At 39.3% G+C, this 24,905-nt stretch overlaps 1 protein-coding gene across 4 annotated transcripts in view; it reads right to left on the bottom strand.

Moving 5' to 3' along the window:
* ETV1 (ETS variant transcription factor 1) overlaps positions 1-24,905 on the bottom strand; it is a 66,014-nt gene that overhangs the window by 19,423 nt on the left and 21,686 nt on the right. For all 4 annotated transcript variants that reach the window (XM_040592234.1, XM_040592232.1, XM_040592233.1 and 1 more), the window contains 3 exons: positions 12,316-12,445; positions 10,591-10,779; positions 6,533-6,780 (listed from right to left, as the gene is read on the bottom strand). In XM_040592234.1, coding sequence (XP_040448168.1) covers positions 6,533-6,780; positions 10,591-10,779; positions 12,316-12,445 — 567 coding nt within the window. The remainder of the gene's footprint in view (positions 1-6,532; positions 6,781-10,590; positions 10,780-12,315; positions 12,446-24,905) is intronic.

Here is a 24,905-nt window from a genome sequence, read left to right as displayed (position 1 = left end):
CCAACCAGTTCCTGTTTATGTTTCTGATTTGAGAATATAGCCTTCTCATTCACTATACATTAGAAACACACCACGGCCATAAATGGAGTCAGGTTACAGGCAGGCAGGGCCAAGGCGCATTAATCATTACTTTAAGGCAACTGGCAAAAGCAGCAGCTGAGGGAACACTACACCCTTCAGCTCCGCATAAATGGACATTCCAGGGTTTGGCGAGTGTGGGTTGGTTTTTTTTGTTTTTTTTCCCCTCCCCTTCAGCATCCATTTTATGAATGAAACTTCAGGCTGCACAGAGTCCATTCATATAAAAGCTATGCTCACAGGGCTCGGTCTCTCGGGATCAATCAGTCTTGGGTAAGGCTGATGTGATTGGTTTAAGGCAGGCTTCAGCCTTCCATTACTGATTTAAAATGCAGCCTGTGTCCATTTGACCTGCGTTAATGCACAAAGAGTAAATCCAGACTGCGCTCTCAATCCTCAAATCAAATCATTAGCCAGTGCCACTTACTGTAACTGTAGATTTAGAGGATATTTATCCATTTCTTTAAAAAACAGGGACTACAGGACAATTTTTCAGATCGTATTGTCTGGTTTAAAAGAAAAAAAGAGATGCATGGTCTCTTGCCTACATGCTCACATTAACTTGGTATTCGGGTTTTCCTTCATTCATGAAGGTAGTATAACAAAAATGAATTCTAACTACAGATTTCTTTCAGACAGAATTAGTGAACAGAGGAAATCAGCTAGATGGGAAGCAAGTGAAAAGTTATAATTCTGCCTTTCATAGCAATCTTCTGAAGTCCGGGTTTCCAAAGTCTCCCCCTCAGATGCTCTTACTTTCTACTGTCACACCATCCAACAGCAGATTTGTGTTTATGTGTTTTAAGGGCAAGTACAAAGAGCTGTGCAGTTTAACTACCACAAAATCCACGCTCATTCACTGAAGCAACACAGCAGACAAGCTCCTGAAAAAACAGGATGAAACGTTTTGAACCACAGAAGTGAGACTCAGGAAAACTGCAAAACCAAAAATGAGGTGGGGGGAGACTTCCTAAACCTATTGAACTCAAGAGGAAACCCCTATCCCTTTGCCCCTCCTGCCTTTATGCCAGCCGGATTTTCATTGATAAAAATTGTACTCTGTTAAAAGAATTCCTTTAAGGCCATAAGGAGATGCAGTTTTGAGATGCATGTACTGAAGCACCATATACAGGAAAATGATGGAGTCAGTTCTGCATCACAGCGCGTTTTATAAAACTATGTTCAAAACCACTGCAAATATTTGCAGTCTCACTATTAAAAAAAAAGGGGGGGGGGGGGGGCGGGCGGGAACCTAGAGATAATTTGAGGAAAAGATTAAGCAGCTGGAGGACTTATGAAGCAAGACCTCAAGAACAAGTCACAGAGACAGACTGAGAGTATACATGTAAGCTGTCTACAGAGATTTAGAGGTGGTACATTAATACCAAGGAATTGTTTTACGATGAGCCAAAGATGTGTAGCTACGAGCAAGGGAATGAAACTGATCAAAGGGAAAATTTAGGCTTACGATCAAGAAATTTTTCTTAACTGTGAAGTCTATTTAGTCTCTGAAATAATCTCCCAGGGGAATAATTGTAGTAATAATACTTAGCACTCATACAACGTTTTATGTTTTCAAAGCACTGTACAAAAATTAGCCAATATAATTAAAGACAGTAGCAGAAGCACCATGAGTGCTGTCATTTTAAATGCTGCACTGGTCAATGCACTGAAGAATATCTTGGAAAAAGCAAATCTGCACTGACTCTGACAGCTGAGAGTTCCTTTTATCCTTCATACTAGCATCTCCAAATGTCTAAACTTTACCTCCAAGAAGTACAATAGAATATACAAATGTTGTTTTAAAAAGTAAAAGAAAAAAGCAATCTGCAACTAAATATAATTCTAAGAAATAAATTTACTTCTTTTTCCCCTTGAAGTTTTAATTCAACACATTCTCTTACACTGTTCTGCAAACTCCCAAATTTAAGGACATGTCAGCTGATCTCTAAGGAAGAATGAACTACTAGGGATCTTTTTCCACATTAATTCACATTCATCTGCTTTTCAAAAACCACCACATGAGGTATTTGAAAGGACTCTTATTTTTTATTCTGTTCCCAGTCAGTAGATAAATGCACATTTGTAACAGGAATGTTAGCATACTAACAACATCCTATACCTATAAGAGCAAATTTAGGAGGTTAAGAAGTGTCATAATTACAACTTCCTGCACAACTCTGATACAACTCCTTTGTTGCAAATGAATTATGATACAGCCTTTTGTCTTGGCATTCTTGCCTCTTGACTGCACAGGTCAAAATTGTTTAGGGGAGGGAGAGCCCTGCTGTAAACATCTTTGCAGGTGGAGCCCCTACTTCATTTGTAACAGAGGCTGGAAGTTGTGTACTTAATGAAGCAGAACATTTCAAGAAAGGGAAAGATGACCTCAAGATTAATACAGCTAGATGGTCCCTTTTAGGCCCTAACAAAGCCCATTCCAGCCCTAATGAAGTTTTGCAAAGTAGTCATGTCGCTTCTGCCAGATTTTTCATTTTACTTATTATTTTTGCAGTGCATGCACAGGGACCCTCATCTGATGTTCCTGTACTTCCTCGGCTAGAAATACAAAGAAAGGTTCTAGCAGCTAAGCTTTGAACATATGTATTACATAATGTTCTTTAGAAATTATCCATTCCTGACTGGGTATCCGAAGTATCTCTGCTGTGTCCCTCCTGCCTCCACTCATCCCTCTGTTTAACAGAGGGGTAGTTCACATATGGAGGCCAACACAAGGTATTTATTCGCTTGTGAGGCCTCAGGAATTAAAGGGATGCGCAACTCAACAAGACGTGGCTAATAATTCTATCTGGATTGTTCATTCTTTACGTGATGCGACTAGTATCTTGGAAGAAAACTTGGAAAGCAACAGGGAGAGAAACCAAATTTTCTAAGGTCCATTCAAGTGTATTAATGTTGAGGCTACCCTGAAATGTAACTGTGAGAATATCCCTGCTAATGCCTCTAACGTGCTTAGAAAACACTAAATCTATCTAGACTTCAACAGGTAAATTCCTGGCAATCAGTAATAAGTACATGCAAACAACAATTCCTCCTCTACTTACCTCTAGCACCACTGTTCAACACATTTTCAAGTTCCCAAACACATGGTCACAAAATAACTTTCCAACCAAAATAACTTTTTCAATTGGCGGGGGCAGGGGGAGAAGATATTTAAACTTAATAATTTAAGATGTCATTTTAAAACTAGAATTTTAGTATTAATCAATACATGTACATGCATAGCTACCATTGTATGTTAGCATATTTGCAAATACGCCACATTATGTTGAGAGGATCAAGCCTGCAAAGATGTTGCTTAAAAATAAAGCTCAGAACAGATGAGTTATCTTGTTTGGCCTTTTTGTTTAAGTACCCAAGTACATGAACTGAATTCTAGAAGTGCTAATTGTACAGGAATGCCAACTATTAGTCCTTGTAAACAAAGATCTTGGGAAGCCTTCTGGAGTATACTCATTAATAATGGAAAATCAAAGCTCTCTATGTCCTTAACTGCATCTTTGTGCTTCAAGTCGTTAGATATAGCATCAAGTACTAAATACATCCGACTGGTAGCCATGGGAAAAAAAAAAAAATCCATGTCAGAAAATTAAGGTCTGATCGATTGAACACGTATGATGCACTGTGACTTCTCGAGGTGTAGATGGATAAGGAAAAGCTTCTACTCTGTTGACATTTTTCTTTTTCCATTATCTCAAACATTTTGCAGTAGAAATTGCATACCTGCAATTACAATTACAACTAATTGATCTGCCATTTCCCATGTCATAATTAATGTCATGTTTTAATAGAGTTATAATCATTCCATAATAATGCTTTTCATTCACCAGCATCCCACAAAGTATACTGCACAAAAGCAATGAACTTTTATGAGGCTCTTTCAAAAACATCCCAAAAGGAACATCTCTGTGTATTACAATGAACTTTTAAAGTATGTTTCTATATTCTTATCTGAGCTGCAATAAAATACCATGCAAAAAAGACTTTTCACTTCGGCATTCCCTCTTCCCTGAATATCCATAGGTGAAAAATGAAATCAATGAATCAGTGACAAATACATTATGTTTCCTAAGGGGTTATTTAATGTACTCTTAGCAAGGATGGAAAATGATGGTTTCTAGAGAACAGATGGTAACAAGACAAAATATCAACAGACCACAGTTGTTGACTGCAATTTACGGAGTGTACAGATGTGTCAACTTAAATGCAGTGATTCTGAGGCCAATAAAAGTACTTCCTGATACCAACAGATTAATTTTTCATGACCACTGGTTACACAGCTATTACATTTTTAAAAACTAATTATTCATCTACAAAAGAAACAACAATTTTGCTGGAACATCATTACTATAGAGTGGAATGTTCTTGCCGGCAGAAAAAAAAAAAAAAAAGGCAGGCATGACGGAATTGGATACAAGTTTGCACATTTTCCTTTCAGAATAATAAAATTTCCTGCTTTAAAGAATATTCCAAAGAAAGATAAATGCTAGCAGGCAACCCAGATTTAAAGTAATAGTACACCATAAGGAGATCCCACTTCCTAGCCAAATATGAAGCATGCTTACAAAAGGACCTTTTTTCAGCCTTTAATTTAGCAGGATGAATAACGGTGCTTGTGAAGGTTGCAAGGGACTGGCAGTGCCTGAAGCTGCAGTCCCCCATTTATTATCCATTGCTACATTAACTATGCAGACAGTCTCTCCCATGCTGCCCTGTACGACTGAGGATACACAACTGTATCCTTAGTCTGAGATACGTACATACCACCATGTATCTCAGAACATTCATCAATGATAGGGCCTAGTTCTAGATCTGATTCTTGTAATCTGAACTTATTTTCAGCTTGTCTTGTATTTCAACTTGGAGAAGTATTTCACCTCTGGTTCCCTCCCTGTTTAGGCCTAACTCAAATTTGCCTAAGGATTGGCTCTTTGCTTGTCAAGAGCAAGGGAGGAGAAAGCAGCTCTACTTTCCCAACTTCCCCGTTCTAACATAGAGGTCAACTCTAAAACAAGCACTTTACACTAACAGTAACACAAAATACCCCACTAGACAGACAATGTTAAGTCAGCTATTGAAAAGACAATAAAACCCAGTTCTACACTGTATCAAATTGCAAAATAGTTTGTCATGGGCTAAGCTTTGAAAGGAGACCTCAACTCAGCTGTCATGTAGCCTCTGGGAAATAAAGTGCAAAAGCATCTAGCCAGAGACTGAACCAGCAGGAAAGCACTGCAGGTACTGCAGCATCCAGAAGAAGAATCAGACTCAAGTCAGACAGGGCTGCCCATTCCCCCTGCTCAATTCTGCGTGGACGTGTATGAAAGCAATGTACTCTCCTCCAGAAGCACAGCAGGGACTCGCTGAAACCCCTCCCTTTCAGTGTGGCACACACAAAGCAGGAAAAAAGCAGAGACTGAAGAGAAGCTGCAGAAATCACTTAGACTGAAACACGTGTTTTGATTTTATTTTCTTGGCTCCATACTGATCAACTGTCTACCCCATCTAGCCCACTCCATTCTGTTTTACAGTCGGCTTCTCTCCTTAACACCCTTCCATCTTCCTTCTTTTTGTTTCCTGGTACTCTAAACTCTTTCTTTTGCTTCCCTAATTCTCTCTTTTCCCAAGTATAATGTAAATATTTATGTTTAAATTGTGGCAACCATTTACAATGGTATTCCCTTGATTTATGTTTTTATCCTTTCTATCCCTTATCTTTTCTATTTTGACCAGAAGCTATTGAGAGCAGGCTCTGCCACCATCTCCTCTGTTTTGTACTGTCAGTAGAGCAATAAGGCTCCATTCCAGCTGCCCTATAAGCACAATCATAATAAACATTATTAATAGCAACAGCGTATTCTCTACATCAGCAACCTGGCATCCCAGATTATGTACCTCCACAAAACACAGCAGTATGCACAAACTGAGAAGCTGACACCAATTTGGCTGATTCTTCTCCCTCATTGGTTTTATAGCTGTATAAACCCCACTTCAGTGGAGCTACTCCTGATTTAAAGTAGTGCAAGCAAGAGGAGAGAGTCCTCTATTTCTGGCAGACAAATGAAAGAGCTTGTAAAATCCAGCACGCAAATTCAGAGGTCAGAGATGAGATGGTACAGAACAAACCCTCTCTTAAGCAAAGCTCAATTTTGCACCCATGATTTCTACTTCTGCAGCTTCTTTAACGTGTGCATTTTCTGGACAGAGTTCTAGAAAACAAAATCCTTTACAGAGCAAGCAACAGTGGCACGAGTCACACTGTACTATGTAGCAATCTTACTACTTTGTAAGCTATCTCAGACATAAATTACTTTGGGAGACTGAGAAGCCAAAGAGCAAGTTTCAATTCATATGATCAAAACATCAATAGCACTGGCTTGGACTCATTTATGATGAGTCTTACTATGCAGAACTAAAGGACAGTCTCACCTACCTGAATCATATGCAAAATCTCTAGGTTCCTGTTTAATCATCAGAGGAGGGGGGAAATTTTGACTGGCTGCGCTGCCAACCATAGCGTTGTGTTCATAAACTGGATCGTGGTACTCCTGCTTAAAACCTTGAGGCGGGAAAGGGATGTTTGGCTCAGACATCTGGCGCTGATATATTGGACGTCCTTCCCTTGGCATTGCAGGCAAAGGTGGGAATGAATTGCAAGGTTCAGAGAGCTGGCGGCGAAATCTAGGACACAAGTTAGAGAGGTCATGTAAGGGACTTGAGCTACATTCCATTTCCCAAAGATCTTCACAGGTCATGACTACTGGCTGTATCACTTTCTCAGCAGCAAACATTTTGCTTATGATCATGACAAATGCTGCCACCAGGATGACTTGCATTGTAGAACAGCAACCAGCAAAGAAACAAACACCCCAGCTATTAATACCAGCTCTAAGACCTGTCCCCATCACCACCCTCTTTTGCTTTCAGTAACTTCTCTCAACAGAAGAGGCAAAGAGGAAAGGCACCACCTTCAAATCAGTAGAAAGACTGACATTCTACCACAGTAACACTACAGATGCTTAGGTAGAGAGCTCTCTGTTCTTTCACGAGTATTAGCAACATATGGCTTGTGCTCTAATTTACTCTTACCATTCTTGCTGTCACACAGAAACCATTCTGACCACAACAAACACAAACATTTTGAATAAAGAGTATTGTCTGTTGTAACATCTGGAATCATTCCAGGGAAAAAGTCCACAGTTCTGTCCTCTTGGGGATAGTGCCGTGGGAGATCTACCTGCAAGGCTGGCACTGCACTGCAGGCCTAATGTGAAGGGAAAGTAAACACCCTGAAAAAGGACAGGGTGCAAATTTTTGCTAAGAGAAACAATGCCTAGGAATTCTCCTCCTGCCTTAACCTGTTCCCTTGGTCACTTCTACATGCAAGAAGTCATCCATGCAAGCCATGATGCTATTTACTACTCTCAAATGCTCTTCAGTAGGCATAAAATACGAGAATTCAGTTTTAAACTAACTTCATTTACATGCAACACTACTCAAGAATCTATCCTCATTGCTTCTTCCATAAACCATACCGACCTGAACTAAAAGGCCTGAATGCATTTACTTGGGTATCTGCAAGTTCGGAAGCATAGAGAAGAACACAAGGATGCTATTTTCCCACCGTGCCCTAATGAAGCGCACGAAGTCTTCCTGTCATCTCTTGCAGATTACCACAGTAGTGGTAACCACCACTGTAGTAATATTGTCTGCACTAATCCACAGCAGATGCAACATTCTTGCAACAAACTGCTTACTAGTCCTGTTATCACTCATCATGAACAAGACACTAAAAAAAACCCACCAAATCTTGTGCCTTTCTCTGCAAATTTCTCACTGTCACACTAAAAATAGAATAAATAAAAAACCAAACACCCCAAGAACTAATCATTCTTCACCTTCCTGTACTTTAGATCTGAACTGACTTTGGTTCCTGCAAGCAAAAGCAGACAATCTCTTGGAGAAAACTGTGTGAATGAAGAAGAATGCAAGGGCTTGACTGCACAGGCAATACAATCCTTGACTATCAACTCGTATGCAGTACATGTTTCTGAAACAATTTGATCTCTACTAATGCCTGTCGTAATACTGAGAACTTGGTCTGACAAATATTTACTGTCATAGTTTAATTACAAATACTGTGGGAGCTACAGAGATAGAAACTATTACAATGTAACAGTGGAGTTAAAATTAATTTTTGTAATGCTGGTGTAAATATTAGATTTTGCAGTAGAAAGAGTACTGCACTGTAACACTGGGTTTTGCAATTCCACCTACACCTGCAGAAAATAAACTTAGAAACTCAAATGTATTATGAAACAGTTAGGCTGACTGGCACTGCATTCATTTCCCTCTTTTCCTTTTTTCATTAGCCAAAAAAAGAAGCAGAAATTATCATTAAGAACTGTCAAGGAGTGAATCAGAAAATTGCAACTTGAAGTTAAAATAAGAAACAGGCTCACTCACAAAGCCTCAAAGGAAGTTAATAATACTTGTTGTACTGGAAGCTTTGTATGGAATCAAGCCATTTGTTTATACAAGTGGATCTGATTCCTGTTGGTACTTGTTAGGACCACTTATCGTTCATATATTCATGCCCTGTATGAAGATGTATGGGCTGTATGTTCTAGATACTAATGCCATCTTATGCCACCAATGCATGTTCCAAAGAAAGAAGCTTTGAGTTACAGATTTATATATGAACTCACATTTGTATGCCATTTGTTTAAACAACATTTTCTCTCTCATTGCATACACTCATTGTAGTAGCATATCACCTTTTAAGTCAGGAAGCTCTGAATTTCACAGAAATACAAAGCACACACTTCCTTCAAACAACAGGAAGTGAGAAGATTCAAAATAAATAAGAAAATGGGGAAAATATATCTTCCACTACAATTGTATCTTCCTTAAAAAAGGAGAAAACTTAGATCTTTTTGGCTTGAGTCAGCTGTTTTGGACTTCACTAGAACACATGAAGTCCTATTACAGAAGGGAAGCATTAGTGCAAAATGCCCTAAAGAACATGAATATCAAAGATGGGGGGGCGGGGGGCAGGTGTATGCAAATCTCTATAAACACTCGAATCCGGGATGACATACAGCTTCAGTACTCTCTTTACAAGTTGCTCTAAAACAAAACATTTTTTCATCTGAAGAATCGTATTACTGCTTTCTGCACAGAAGCCATTTAGCTTCTGGAGATCTCAGTCTCCTGACAACTTCACTTTGGTGTATATACAGAAACACAATTTATGCACCATCCTGTAATCGAAACCACTGCCTGGCTTCACTGGGGGCTTGCGTGGTTAGACCACAGCCCACGGAGGGGGAAAAGATGGTGACTATGGCAGCTGAAGGGGCCGATTCAGCGTTTCTTCACCACCAGAAGGGCTTGTATATAACCTTGGGTGGTATTTAAAACTATCTCAGCAGAACACGAAACAGCAATCCAAACCCTAGCACCCCCCTTCAGAAGCGATATGCACAAATCCCTGGAGATAATAGCCCTTATTAGAGCAGAAGCATGCAAATCGCACTCCCAACAACTGATTTCCTTTTCAGGCGCTTCTTAATTTGCTCATGTTTAAAAGCTAAGTCGAATTTCTGAACACACAACTTTCTTTACATACAGCTGAAGTTTTAAATACAGCAATCACACAACACAACAGACCAAACCAGGTTCATGCAATACAGGTTAGGATAAACAGAATTCCACAAACAAGTGTTTGGTCTCAAAAATCAGGGAAATCCACTGAACGTTATCTGTTGCAAAACTGAGCTAAGAAAGACAGTCAGTTGTCTGGGGACTTCTAACGTATCAAAACAAAACAGGGTGACTTAAGGACAGTTTAAGCTTTAATTCTAGTCTCTAGCTCTTGTGGCTTTTACTCAGACTAATGTTATTTAAGCACAGTTTATGTTGGCATCTTACTTTGTTTGAAAGGCTACATTTCAAAAGCGGTTGGAAAAACGATCCACCCTTCCACAGAATATTCTGAAGCAGTAACGCCATAACGTGGCCACTTATCTCTTCGGTGAACTGCTTAGCAAGAGGCCAGATATTTATAGCCAAGATCATGCCTGCTAGTGACTTCCTTAACTTGTAGGGCTTACTAGCCTCAAATGAATCACAGAATCCTAAAACAGCCCAGGTTGGAAGGGACCTTGAAAGACCATCTGGTCCAACCTTTCGTGGGAAAGGGAGCCTAGATGAGATTATCTAGCACCCTGTAATCACACAAGACAGAAGCAGCTGGTCATTAAAACTGTCACTGCCAATATAAACTGCTACTGAAGTGCACCAAGCCAGGTGCTAGCCTTTCATAAAACACGTATTTTTGACACTCCGAACCTTGCTGGTTTTCACCTTGGTCCCCCAGTCCAAAAGGCAATAGCTGTGAGCAGGAAGCTGGTGCTACCCTACGTAAAAGACTTGCAGTCACAACTGAAACACCACCCGCGTGTGTCCCTCACGTGTTTTGTGTTTTACCTGTGGTCCATAGGGAAGTTGTTGTCTTGAATGGACTGGGATGGAGGGAGATGAGTAGGGAAAACCCGGTCAGGTTTAGGAGTCTGAGCTGAGTTTGGGGAGGCATGGTGCAGCGGTGACACAGGAGTGCTGGATGGCGTCGGTGGGTTGGAGGGCCTCATTCCCACTTGTGGCTTCTGATCATAGGCACTATGAGTAAGGGGAAAGAAGGTCAGGTTATTCTCTCTGAGGGGGAAAAAAAAAGGTGGTATATACGTCCAGAGTAAACCTGTGTCACATTTATAAGCTTTTTATTATAGTTACCTTATTTACCAGTCTGGGGTAGAGGAATTTTCTACTTTACATTGCAAAGAGCACAGAAAAAGATCATGTTAAAGGCAAGTGGTTCAACACAGCATTTTCTTCTCTGGAGCACAGAAATGTATTTTTAAAGGATTCAGTCTTAACAATGACATTTTAACAGGAGGTATACAAAATACATAAAAGTAGAAACACCTGGAACTAGAGCAACAAAGAGGTGGCAGTGCCTGTCAAGACTTTTTTAGAGCTTGCACAAACCACAAAGTTAGACAGTAAAACAATACGGCTAGAGGGAAGGGATCTGACCCAGAAAAACAATGGTGTGTTGGCTTAGCTACCCACACTAGGATGTCAGCAGCCTCTCCTGACAGATTCCCCTCCCCCAAAATACTGGTCCTACAAATAACGCAGATGCTATTTTCAAAGGTGTCCCAAATCAGGAAAGGACTTGAGCACACTTTGATCATCCCTCTTTTTAAACAGGAAAATCGCAAACATTAGGCAGATAGTAAGCATGAACTTGCATACTTTCCTTTTGTCAGGTCCCCTAGTGCCCATCAAATCCATCAACGTATGCATTCAATTTTTGAAATCAGAATCACTCCTCTGTGACTGCCAAAGGTGCCAGTCCTCTTTAATTTTTCCCTTTTCCTATCCAAAAAGTTAAATGTAAATGCTTTAAGTGCTAACAGTTTTTGTAGTACATTAATGACAATAAAAACTCACAAGCTAGATGAAAGATTCTGAAATAGACTGAAATGTCAATAAGAAATCCTTCACTGCTGACACTAAAGGAAGGAGTGACATGTAAGTGCAAACCAAAAGAGTCAATAAAGAACACAGTGGTATCAAGCCCCTCCACTACCCAGAAATAAATAAAGCTTTTCTTATCGATCCCTAAAAAAGAAGACAACTTGATTTTTAATAGGTAATAAAGGTGCAGAGCCCACTGAAATACTACTTTAAATTTTAATCACCCACAAATACACACATGTAACATCTGCAAAACTTGTCAAATACGTAATGTGTTGCTCAGACCTGCCAATCTCTTGCCTGTTACACAGATCTCTCTCTCCTTCCTAATGTGTGCAATGCATTTTGAAAGTACTTTCAATACAACTCACAGCAAACAAGACACTCCTTCCTTCTATTTCATGCCTGCACCCTGGGTTTTTAAACTCTGGCTATCTCCCATGGAGAATATGCATTTTGATGAAAAACGCTGCTTTAAAATGGTTATGTAAGTGTTTGATACAACTGTAAACAACTCCATCAGTGTTCATCAGCTAAATGCATTATCTCATCAGTCTGTTATCTGCTGAAGAGGTAACTTTTGTAAGATCTCTATTACGGTTTTATTACTCTTTAGTCAGTCCTCATTTAAATCAGCAGTTCTAACTGCAAACATGCTCCTGATTGCTTTACCTGACATTGTACAGGCACTTTTCCCCATAACTGAACTTGAATGGTTGCTCTTGACTGCAAGAGGAGCCAAGTTCTGAACATGGGCTATGGGGCTCCTTCTTGATTTTCACAGGGAGACCATGAAAAGCCACTGGAAAGAAAAAAAAATAATTAAAATCCAAGCACAATATTAACAATGAGCTTTCTCAAGTAAGCTAGACACTGCTAATTAAACACATGATTAATTAAACCACTGCAATACTACAAACAATATAGGAAATAAACATTTCAAGTATTTATTCGGGTGTCAATTGAAAAATAGACACCACAGATCCTTCGCATTGGCTATTAGCACTTTTATTGTTTAATAGAATGATGGCCAGGATCCCATCTCATTAACAGGAAAATAACAGCCCACTTATATTTGGCTTAACTACTGTAAATGTTGTCAAAGGCAAAATACTTCCCAGGAACCAAATGTTTCTAAGTAATGTTAGTGAGGTAGCTTTTAGCTATAAATGCAACAGTAGTTTACTTCAAAGAGTGCCACACAAATGACTCCAAAATAAATTTCTCCTATGTCAGCCTCAAATACATGATCAGTAATACTTTTGTCTCACAGAACACATGAAAATTTGCAGTGAAACTTATGAAACTGGATGACTACATGTGCCTTTAGTTATAAGTAACATCTGAAAATAATACACAAGAAATGGCTTCATTAATTTTTCTCAAAAATACACAAGAAAATCCTGGTCTCACCAAATTCAATAGTAAAAGTGATACAGACATTAATGTATTGTAATAATAGATGCTATTAATCGTTTTTTAAAAGGTAAAAGGAACAGAGGGAGTATGACAGAAACGCAGCATTAATTAGAAGCACAAATTGGTCTGGATTAAGAGAAAGGCCAAAGGTAAAGTCAAGGTTAACCAGCATATTAGTTTAAGCCAGCCAACTTTTCTTATTTCATACGCAACCTTTACCAAAATTAAAGCAGACAAAAATTCAAAGTTCAACTGACACACACAAATCTAAAGCAGCTAGTAGGACAAAGGACTAAAAGACAGGTAAGTTACAGCTTGAAAACATACCCATCAAGTTTTAAATAAAATGCGGTTGTAAATACATTTTTGAACTCTTGAGAAGCCTAGAGTTCAGAGATCAATTTTATCACCAATTTTTTATGTTGTCACCAAAACACTGTGGTTTGAACATCACGCTCCAGCCTGACACAGATACTTGTGCCTCTGTGGAAATCTACGTATGTGCATCAGTCCCTGGTAGAGATCCTCAGCACAAAATCAGGCCATTATTATATTCAATCAAGTAGCATCTTGCCCCTCCCTTTGCACCTGAACTTAGGAAAGACAATTTGTTACACATTATATATTTTCTGGTACTAATGCACCTGGCATATACATGCATGTGTCCGATGGGGAGGGGGAGGTAAATGAAACGCTGTCTAAGAAGTAAGCATCGGCACTAATAAACTGATTTTTAAGTATCTGCGAGTAAGATCTGGATTTCAGATTCTCACCACAGGTTTTCTCACAGTTGGGCAATGCTCAGAGGACTCTCACAAATGGATCCTCTAGTACCCTATTACATGACAACTACTACTGCCTTTCAGCCGAGACATTTGCAAGAGAGCACTGTATTATTTTGCCACATACTTTCACAAAACTTGGAAGAATTGTCTCTAAAACGGCTATCCGGCTATTATATTTGATGGGTAACAGTCAACCATCTAGAAAGATTGTAAAGGAAAAGCAGACAGTAAAACAGGTACACAAATACATACGCACAGCACAGTAACTTAAGAAACAGAGATGAAAACTGGTGAACATCACAACACGGAAAGAACGCTTTCTAAATAAAACTGCCTGGACTTGCACTAATGTAAGAGACCATACAGACTTCCTGAATAAAGATTCTCAAATTCAATAACATGCCAAAATGCAGCCCAGTCAGCTTTCCACCATAACTGCTAAGCAGGCTGTCATCCAGTAGTTTGTTTCAGGTTCTGCTAGTGAACTTCTGCTGCTGACTCTCCTTGCATGTCCTGGTCAGGTAACGCACAGCGCACATTCCACGTGTACGATGGGCCCCACAACTACAGGACGGAGGCTCCGACGGAAAGGTAGACAATCGCTCTGACTTGAATCGGAGAATTAAAACGCAACTGAAACAAGATTCTTTTTTAAAGCCAGTATCATATACTCGCACAAAGGCCCCATGCTGCTCTATTTTTTAATATTTTTTTTTAATTTTAACTTTGCTACTTCCTTGGAGTTAATCTGTTATGAAAAATTACTTCCCTTATTTATTTTTAAATAACGGGAGTACAGAGACTCCCACACCACAGCCCTGTGCGGAGAACTGGCTGGGTATTTCATCACAGCGCTGAGAGCCTGAACGTCTGCTAACAGGCAGTTTTCCAGCTCACTGGCACAGGCACAAGTGAAAGCAGCACATTCATTTTGTGCAATTTGCTTTACCTTCCCACATGGAGTTGGTGCATGTAAAAGGCTGTTAAGTACTAAATTATTCCTTATCAAATCACCATCATCTGGAGTCATGATCAACACTAATTAAATTACTTTCACTGAACACGGCTCCAGCCTGCTGCCTCGGCTGCGAGGTACGTTTTATTTTGCTTACTGTACAGTCCTAGCAAGGTACAGGGCAGAGTGCTAGAAGGCATCTGTGCTACAGTTTTAATTAAAGTTTACCTCACCTTCCTTCCAGCTTTATAAGCAGGGTAAAGTGTATCAAATCAAGTAGGTTAACACCTTCATTTCATTTAGGGAAAGCATTACAGTCCAAAGTGATTTTATATTAGATCTTTATCTTAACTACGGCCAGAAAGATAATGTAGCTGTAAAATTTAAAGCCTTCCTCAGGCAGTCCCCTGACACAGTCACCATGCTAAGCTTTATCTGTAACTCCTTAAGTGTACACTTCTAGAGGCAGAAGAAAAAAAATAAACACAAAACAAACAAACAAAAAAAAACCCCAAACCCTGACAAAAATACTTACTGCATTTTGGGGGGGCTTTCTTGAAGGTTACTTGACCTTTCAAACCACATCTTTAAGTGTGGCTGAAGATGACAGACTTATTCCAACAACAAAATTTCAAATATTCAAAGCAGTTCTCGTATCATCACTGAAACCCTCTACCCGTCGCCCTGCATTTAAGTGTGACACTCACTCTATAGTGCACCTATTAAAACAGATATTAAACATACACCATTTTGTTAAGCTGGATTTTGTATTATGTTTTCAATCCACTTTCTTTTGAGGAAAGCAACATTGCTTATTTATACAATCTAATTTTAGTGCAGCATACCAAGCTACCAACACATCCAAATTAACAAAATGACATTTCAAACAACCAGCTCTTCACCACTTCTTTCTTCCTGACGGCAAATTCATTTTACTTAACCCCTGAACAGTCTCAACCCTATTAAAGTTAACGGGCACTCTGCCTTAATAACGATCTTATTAAGAAGTGACCAAGGGCCAAGATTTCATCCCGAGTGATTACTTACAGATAACTACCTCCCGACTTGAAAGGCAAACAATCTTACAAGGTGTATTTAGATGGATGGCTTCAACACCTCATCTCAGCTACTGGGGAAAGTCAGGCTTATCGGTATCAGAACGGACTCAATCCACAGACCCTGCCCGCAGATCCTCTGCAGCCCCACATGCAGATATAAGGCAAGCAGGACTGCTACCATCTGCAGCAAACTGATTAAGGTATAATACGTTACTGTATGCATATTCTCTGTGCATAAATATATCTATATTTGCAGAGAAAGAAAGCTTGCGTGTTTATATATAATGTGCTGTTGTACAGACCTAGATTTTATATAAAATAATTTCACCACGAAGTAAATTCACACAGAACTTGCAAAGGCTGAAACCTGCTACCCCTCGTTTTGAAGTGCTGCTCTCCTTTGCTATCTGTCAACAGCCTAATCCCCAAATTTTGTTTCTAATAACACCCAGTTTAAGACTCAAACAAAGAACAATTTTATTAAGAACTCTGAAATTAAAGGAGGAATCTGTCTCAGAGGAGACCGATTTGTATACTTTCTAGCCTGAGAATCAGGAAATGTACCACCTCTGTACAGCTAGAACTGAATCACTTCTTTTGAGAAACCCCAGAAATGCACTGCATCAAGTATAAAAGCAAAGATTTATAGTATTTTTCAGTTCAGGAGATGATTATTCAAGATGAAGAAGAAATAAGCAATATTATACATGAAATTGCAAATAATTTTTCCTTTGAGCAAAAAGTTATTTTATAATTTTCAAACTTCAGATTCCTGCCCAGAACACAAAATAAAATCCGATTTTATTTTATGAAGAAGAACTGGTTTAAACAGATTTTTTTAAAGGCATGAAATATTACTTGTAATTCAATGACACCGGCTAACAACAGGCAAACTAGACTCCACTGACCAAAGAGACAAAGATGTCTTCTTGGCAACACTTGTAGGGCAAGAGCATTTACTATATAGTAGAAAATCAACTGACAGCAGCAACCTTGCTTGTGTCACTGAATTCCAATGTCTCCTAATTAATACTACATTTGTATATTAAGTGCAGAGAAAAGGAAGTAACTGAGGAGTCACAGTATCTCCTGCCCTAAAAATTTCTGCTGCATGTTTTCTAAACGGCTTTTCACATTTATGCTCTCAAATCACCCTCTAAACCTGATTTCGTAAATAAACATCCATTTTTATGACTGAATGAAGCAAAACTGTCAATATGCAATGTAAGTTTAGAGAGATTTCTTGAACGCATTTGAATAGAGGGGACTTGATTTTCTTAACAGCAAGATGAAAAGACAGAGGATGTAAAAATATTTAAGTTACTGCCACAACTCCAGGCGCTAAACTGATTGAAGTGACCCAAGTTAGTACTTTGTGTCAAAAGCAAGAAAAGGCGGTCCCTGTACTGATAAAGCACTGTCACACTTTAAATCTATCTCCCAATACACACAGAAATGCACCAGGCACTTCAGATATATCAGAGTCTCTCCAAGATTCTTTTCCAGTACATTTACCTCTGCCAAGCCCTCCCCTTCCCCCAACACACAAAAATCCATTACTAAAGGGTCTAATCTCAGCTATCAGCGCAGAGTGCCTTTTATGGAGCCATTAAACCATTTCTCTTGTTTACAGTGCCTGAAGAAAGATGTGAATTATGTCTGTGACAAAACAGGCGATAACATTTCTAAACTGCTATCAAAATGCAAACTGAAATACACTTAAGGAAAGGAACCCTAATTCGTGTTTTTGCAATTTTCCTCCCTCACTATAACTTAACAGCACTCACCTGATGATTCAAACAAATTATTTATGCTGTAAGTACAACAGGTAGGCATTTTAATAAATAAATAAAAAAAATATCTACTTTTGAAAACCAACAGTTTATTGAACAGTTCATCAAGGATGGTAAAGTGCTGGTTACTTCTGAGGTGATAGTAATGACCTAGGTGCTTTTATCAGTAGACATTTTAAACAAATCCAAACACAACATTGCAGGCTCACACGAGGCCCAAACCACTCTGTTTCTGCAACAGTTACTTACCATTTGAACCATATATTCAGTAACAGGTATTTGGGTATCTGATGAAATGAGCTACGAAACTAATTACTTTCTATATGACCTTGCAGGTGAGACTGCCAGGCTTTCTACATATTTTCTGATAAGATTTCAAAAAATGCGCATTTAACTCCTGGAACAATAGCCTTCTGCATTCTGGAGGCTATTTATTGATTCTTTATTTCTAGATCATTATGATTTGAGCTACAGACCTTTGTAGACAGCTGCACTCTGAATTTCAACAACCATTTAACAGGCATCTGATTAAAGACAATGGGATGCCAAAGTATCGTACTCTTTCCATTTCACTCCACTATACATTAAGATGAGAAATTTTACCAGTAATCTTTGGGATGCACAGGAGGAATTAGCTGAAGCAGGTACTAGAGCCAGCTGACCATTCCTTCATACTCTGGAGGTTACTGCTGCTGCAGCTGAATGCTGTACGCAGCCTAGTATAGAACCAAAAACTGAAATAAAAACACCACATTGGAGAGATGGCAGATGAGGAGAGGTAGGAGGATGGAAAGACAGTAAAGGCTGGCACCCAGGTCTTTCCAGCTAAATTGTTCCCAATGTTTTTGAACTAAAGCCTACACATACAGACCACTGCAACAGCTGAAGGCAGATGGATGACTGAGGCAAGATCTGCAATTGTTTTCACCCTAGGCAATCTCTTGCCTAGACAATGGCAAAAAAACACCCCTTTGTTTCTGACCACTGCAACAGCTGCATAGATGAGCAAGACTTGAAGACTGGGGACTGATTTAGAAGTGGCCGTACAGATTACATCTACACAGGCTCCACCAAATTCTTTGACCACTTGATCTATCAAAGTCACCTCTATCAGATCTTAGCTGAGCTCCAGTCAACTGGATTTCATTTAGGTCCTGCTCTCTGCCAGATACTGGAAGAAGCTGGTGACAAATTGGATATCTGACACACAGATGTGTATCATCACTCTGGCTTCAGAGACTATCTTGGCAGTTTATATAAAAACTGAACATAGACAAGAGAATTGAGCTTTCACTACCTCACAAACAAAAGCTGCTAGGGGGGGGGGGGGGGGGGGGCGGGGGGCGGGGGGAGGGGCAGAGGGCACACACTGACACTGCAGACACTGATCATGTCAAGTAGTTTTTCGAAGACATGCATGATCTTGTTCTTACCCTCCAGTGTATGGTTGTATATCTGTATATAGAAAAATAGAACTTGCTTAAGATGCAGAATTCGGCCCTAAAGACAACTGGCCTCTATCTAGTCCCACTGAGTGGTAACAATTCATCCAAAACAGAGTCTGCATGGGTATTTGTGTGTGCACACAGAGTCAAATGGCAGTAAGCATACCACATGTGCAATCATGCCTCTGCAATGATACATTATGTATGGTCAAAATACATGCAATACCATAATAAAGGGCAGTAAGCCTTTTCCTTTTCAGATGCATGTATGTAACTGGGGAGAAAATGAGGAAGCAGTATGCAGAAGGAAGGAACATGACATAAATGTGTAAAAATGCATTCACCAACAACAAGAGGCTAGTTCTTTCATGTGGTGGCCTGACTACGCCCAGGGAAGGAAATGTGAGGATAGCTGGTATCACTGCAAATGCTCTACCACCCCTCACCTCTGTGCTCTTTCCCAGAAAGTAGAAGTTCATGACTGGGCAGTACTTGGCAAACCCATTAGATATGATTCTATCAATTCAGTCTTTGCCTTGGCTTCAGATCAGATCCTTCCAGCCCCTACCAGCTCAATAGATAGAAACAGCATGGGACCTCATTTTTTGGAAGCTAGTTCTGAACGATGAGCCCAAGCACCAGCTTTCAAAGCCAACTGGCAAGAATAGAATATGTGGGCAAGATGGATCTATTTGAGAACCTTATTTAACAAAAAGAAAATACCAGCTTTGAAGTAATCTGTCACCTTTACTGGAAAATACGCAACTACAAATGCACTTTAATAACAGTTAGAACTCACTCTGCAAAATGAAGCAAATTGCTTATTTTCTTTTCCAGTCTAAAGTATACGATACCGTGCATGTCAATTAACCATCTACTTGAATACTGCATGCACGAATGCTACATAATAGTATAGTCTTTAAATCCTCAGGGGGTGGGGAGAGATGGGAGGGGTGAACAATAAAAGCCCAAAATTGTGGGATTTTGTCCTTAAAGTCTGCATGGACTGTTCTCAGATAACATGGTATAAGAAGAAAAAAAAATATTGATTCTGAATTTGAATTAGGAAAAAGTAGCAAGCAGGTGAAGATGAACTGCACTGAGAACTGAATTTATTCCTGTTTACCACTACAGAGCTTCAAGATGGAAAATAACAGCATTTTCCTACAAGTGATATTGGGAAATTCTGGACCTCAAAATCTGCAGTAATGTGTCCATTTTAACAAGAATTGTTTGTTAAAATAACTTTCTTTTGCTTTGGAGTAAGAGAGGTTTTTTCCTTTCCTTTTCTTTTTAAAGCAAAAAGCATTACAGATTAATGACTAAAAGACAAAAACCAAGTATGGATTAAAAACAGTTTTAAATTAATTGAATCACCTGTTCATCTCTAGAGTATGTTAATTCTAAATATCCACCATAATTTCCCCTCCATTTTTACTATGATCTGAGACCAACATAAAGCCTTCGATGGTAACAGGTGAGGCCCAAAAAAAGGCTGAAGCAGAGAACAGAGACAGGTTCACTGTACCTACAGCACATCAAAGCTGCACCACTATCCATAAAGCGGGTTTATATGAGGGTGTTTGTACATGGAAGACAAAAAAGGAAGAAAAAAAAAAAACAGACCAACAAAATCATCATTACAAAGCAGACACACGCCACTTCTCTACAGCATAGCTTATTTTGCCTTCTAAACATGATACTTCTGCCCCTATTCAGCAAAGAAATTGTTCTAGATGCTTCTTCACAAATGGAAATAAACGTTATTCCTTAACTGAAATGTGCTTTTCTAAAGCTTGGGTGTTAAGATACTAAAAAGTTTTGCCAGTTTAGCTATTTCTGGGCAGCTAATTCAAGACCCACTCTGCCATGACAGATGCAGCCTTCCTAAGCAACGGAGGGGTTCTCAGCCAGTGTGGAAGACAGGGCACAATATTAGAGGTTGCACCCATACAGCTTAATAATTGGTTCAGTGCTATAAATCCCTATTTTTAGTGCAAGACATCCCTTATTTGCTTGTCTGTGCAGTTGCAATTTCTGAAATATTCATTAGTTACTGAGGGTAGGTACACCTGCAGCTTTCTGATGCTGGAAGTGCTGAAAGCACCACTGAGATAATTCAGATATTTGTAGCCACTTGGCTTCTCATTTAAAAGGAACGTGTCGGTTGAAATGTGAAGTCTGTGAGTATGTTCAGTATAGTAAAACCTAAAAAAGCCCACCCAGAAGGGTAAGCCACCTAGCTAGAGAAACAGGGGCACGGGGGAAGCTTTCAGTAATTATCAGTAACAGTTAACCTATTCCCTAAACCCCAAAATGAGCAATTCCAAGCAAACTTTTCAAGAGGCTACTAGTAAACACCTTGTTAGGATACTATAGGTCCTTTGGCCTAAACTGACACTGTATTAGGGCAGCTGAACCGCCACACAGTATTCTAAGACTTTCTCTACTCTTCTACCCCCAAGCAAAGGAATGGTTTGAAGTGATTTTGGTTAGCTGACCCCTCTTCTCCTCCACCCCCAAAAGATTCCAGCTTCCAGTTTTTGTCTAGAAGATATTTTCATGCAGTGGGAGCTGCAGTTACTGACATGGTTTCTTAGCCTGCGAAAGCAGCAATCTCACAGAAATGCTGTCACGGCTACTGTTTTATTGTGACTTACGTCCCCTTCATACAGTGCTCTCTCTCCTTTCCAGACAGTTACCTGTCTGGCTGTAGGAGACTCGTACTTGCAGGCAGCGGAGGGGAAAGCGCTGCCAGGGGAGCTCTGCCTCCCAGCAAGTCCCTCCAGGGCAGGAGTTAACCTGCTGACAAATACCACGGGCACCGGGAACTCTGAAAAGAATACAAGGAAATTTGCAGAACACTGGCGGGAGGGAGAAAGGGAGGATTAAGTTAGGAGGAGCAAACGGGCTTGCTTTGATGTCTGAGGAGTAGGTGAGGCAGGAGGAAGAGCTCTCCCTCTCCCCCTGCCCCCAAAATAAACAGCAGCTTAGTGCTCTCTGGAGGAGGAAGCAGTAACCTAATAAAAATTAAGCCAGCTGGATTCTGTAGCAATTGATCTAAAACCTGTGAATAGCATAAGATGACTGTAGGAGAAAAAAGAAATCTTGAAGAATTTTTAACCCCTCTATGCTGGATCTGCAACCTCCAAGACCCCACAGAGAAACAGGGTTGCTGTTCATCTGCATTAGCTTTCAGTGTTAAAATCCTGGGAGGAGGTCGGGGCACTTGTTCCTACAGTTACTTGTAATATATGTGGCTCCAAAGGCTCCCAGGCGGAGAGTGCACGGAGAGGAGATCCACCTTTAGAGATCCTGCTAAAGAGAAAGGCTTTAATGTACAACCAAGCCTGGGAGAAAACCTAAATTGTATTCCTACCTGGGAATTACCAATAAAGTTAAACGCAAGGAGAAGAGCTGGCCACTAAATCAGGATCTGTGTGCTTTTCTGAGGACAGGATTTCCATTTGCAGCAATTTCCAAAATTTAATTTAAATTGTAAGAGGTAATGGCTAAGCACTACGTAACTTCCATTACTAAAATATCCAAGTGAGATAATATCCCAGCGTTTTCCACACACATACACACTTTCCACTTCATGTAAATCTGCAGTTTGACAGTTTACGTCTGGATTTTAATAGGTTTGGTAGAAACAGAATTATGAAGAAAAGTTTGGAGGCTGCAACAAGAATTTTTGCCAGAAGTAACAATAAGCTTTAAGATAAACTAGTTCATATTTTTTGTATTTATTGTTTCAAAGGTATCAACAACTTGATATCTAGGAAAGCATGCCCACAGCAGAAAACAAACAGGAACTTACTCTGCCTCATTTCCTCTCTTATGGAAGTTTCAAGTTATATCAATCTAGTTATTATTTTTTGTTCTTTTCTGCTGTATCCGTGCTAAGAGCCAACAGCCAGCTAGCTATAGATGGGAAGGCTGCTGATCTTGTACTTGCAGCTGGACAAAATGTGAAAGAAACTGGATTTAATCTCTGGTTCTGCCATTTGTTGTTCATAACCTAAACAACTGGTGTCGGAAGGCTGATTCTAGTTTGAAATAGTCTTAGGATCCTACCTTCTGAGTTTCATAAGCAATGTGTCAGTTTGCTTCCTTGTAAAAACAGGAGTATCATCATAATAAAAGATTACTCTTAAGGATAATCATGCCTGTCAGTTAGCTACTTAGGAATATGCAAAAGCAAGAGAAGTCAATGAATAATGAAACGGACTACAGTGAGCACTCTCTAGCATAAATTAAACAACTAATTTAAAAATATTTGTATTTATTTTAGCAACTCTCAATAATAAGCACTAAAAGAAACAAAATTGCATTTTGAGAAGATGATTTTTAATTTGATTTTGCCTTTAACAATAAAAATGTGTATACATTCATAGAACAAGTATACACTAACTCAGGGTAGCTAATGGGATTTTTGTTTACTTTCGTTCTCTAGTTTTTTGTTTACTTTTCGTACACCCCTTCAGAAAAACGAGACTGTCACTACTCTAAATACATGTGTCCTTCATGCTTCAATGTTAAGTTTTCACAAATGCCCACCAGTAAGGCAACTCTAACAGATCTAGTTTATAATTCATTAAACCAAGGCTGAAATCTAAATCTTTAGTCCACTACTAAAAAACACTGCAAAAAACTGCGGTCTCCACTGGAAAAGGTGCTGGCCATTGCACTAAGTCGACAATAAAATTCAGCTCACAAGTTTTATCACTGATTCAACAGGGAAACAAAGAAGCCATTGTCAGAAGTGGTTACCTCTAGGAACAAAGTCAGGGCTTAAATAAGTAGCCCAATATTCAAAGACTCGCAGCAAAGTGCTTTCTGAAGCTGGCGGAATTTTGACCACCTGCAAACAGGCTCATGGTTCTCAGCACAGATATTTAAGGCTTCTGCCGCTACTTAAAGCATTCTTAACTGTATATGAGACTTGCAACTGAATATACATTACCAATATGCACACTGCACATTTTTTCTGACGCCAATTGTTCCTGAAGTTGTATGACTATTTCACACACGCATGCAATCAGTAATACCGATGATTACATGGCATGTATATTTCTTACATGTGTGCATGCATATATATACATACATATACACAAAGAATATGTATACACAGAGTATACACTTTGCATATACACATACACTTGTACAAATCCAGCTCCCAGTTTCTAATCCCAAATGCTTTAAACTTTCGGTCTTCACTGAATACTGACACTTTTCAAAGTCTCTTTTTGTCTCCATTTATGTTAGTGCTTTGGTCATGGGCAATTTTATTTACAGATGGGTTAATAAGGAAACACTGCACTCAGTTTCAGCATGAAGACAGAGAATTAAAAAAAAATAATTAAGTATTTTTGTTAGGTATACATTAGAAGCAGAACGGAAACAATATTTGAGCAAAGAGGATCAAATTAGCAAGACTGGGAATTGTTTTTGCACATGTAATTTTTCAAATGCCCTTGATGACGACTCATAATATATAAATTTAAAGACAAAAACCTGGCCAGTCAGTAACCTTCCTATTCAGTGACTGCAGGACTTGGCAGTAAATGTCACTGCTAAAAAATATTTCACTACATTAACTTACTGGCAACCACATTTGCTGAATAAGTTCATAAACAGCCACGGGAAAAAAGACAGCCAGAAATAAAGCTGCTAATGATTCACTCTTTTCTAACATGCATAATCCTCAGCTTACAGAACAAATAGATAGGAAAGAATAAAGTTATCCTTTACCAAGACAGTTCACTTCCCTATTCACCTCACCAAGGTCAAACTATAATCCAGGA

This window comes from Falco naumanni, chromosome 4 (genome assembly GCF_017639655.2).
Source record: "Falco naumanni isolate bFalNau1 chromosome 4, bFalNau1.pat, whole genome shotgun sequence".
Taxonomy (NCBI): Eukaryota; Metazoa; Chordata; class Aves; order Falconiformes; family Falconidae; genus Falco; species Falco naumanni.
This window is presented reverse-complemented; position numbering and strand designations above follow the sequence as displayed.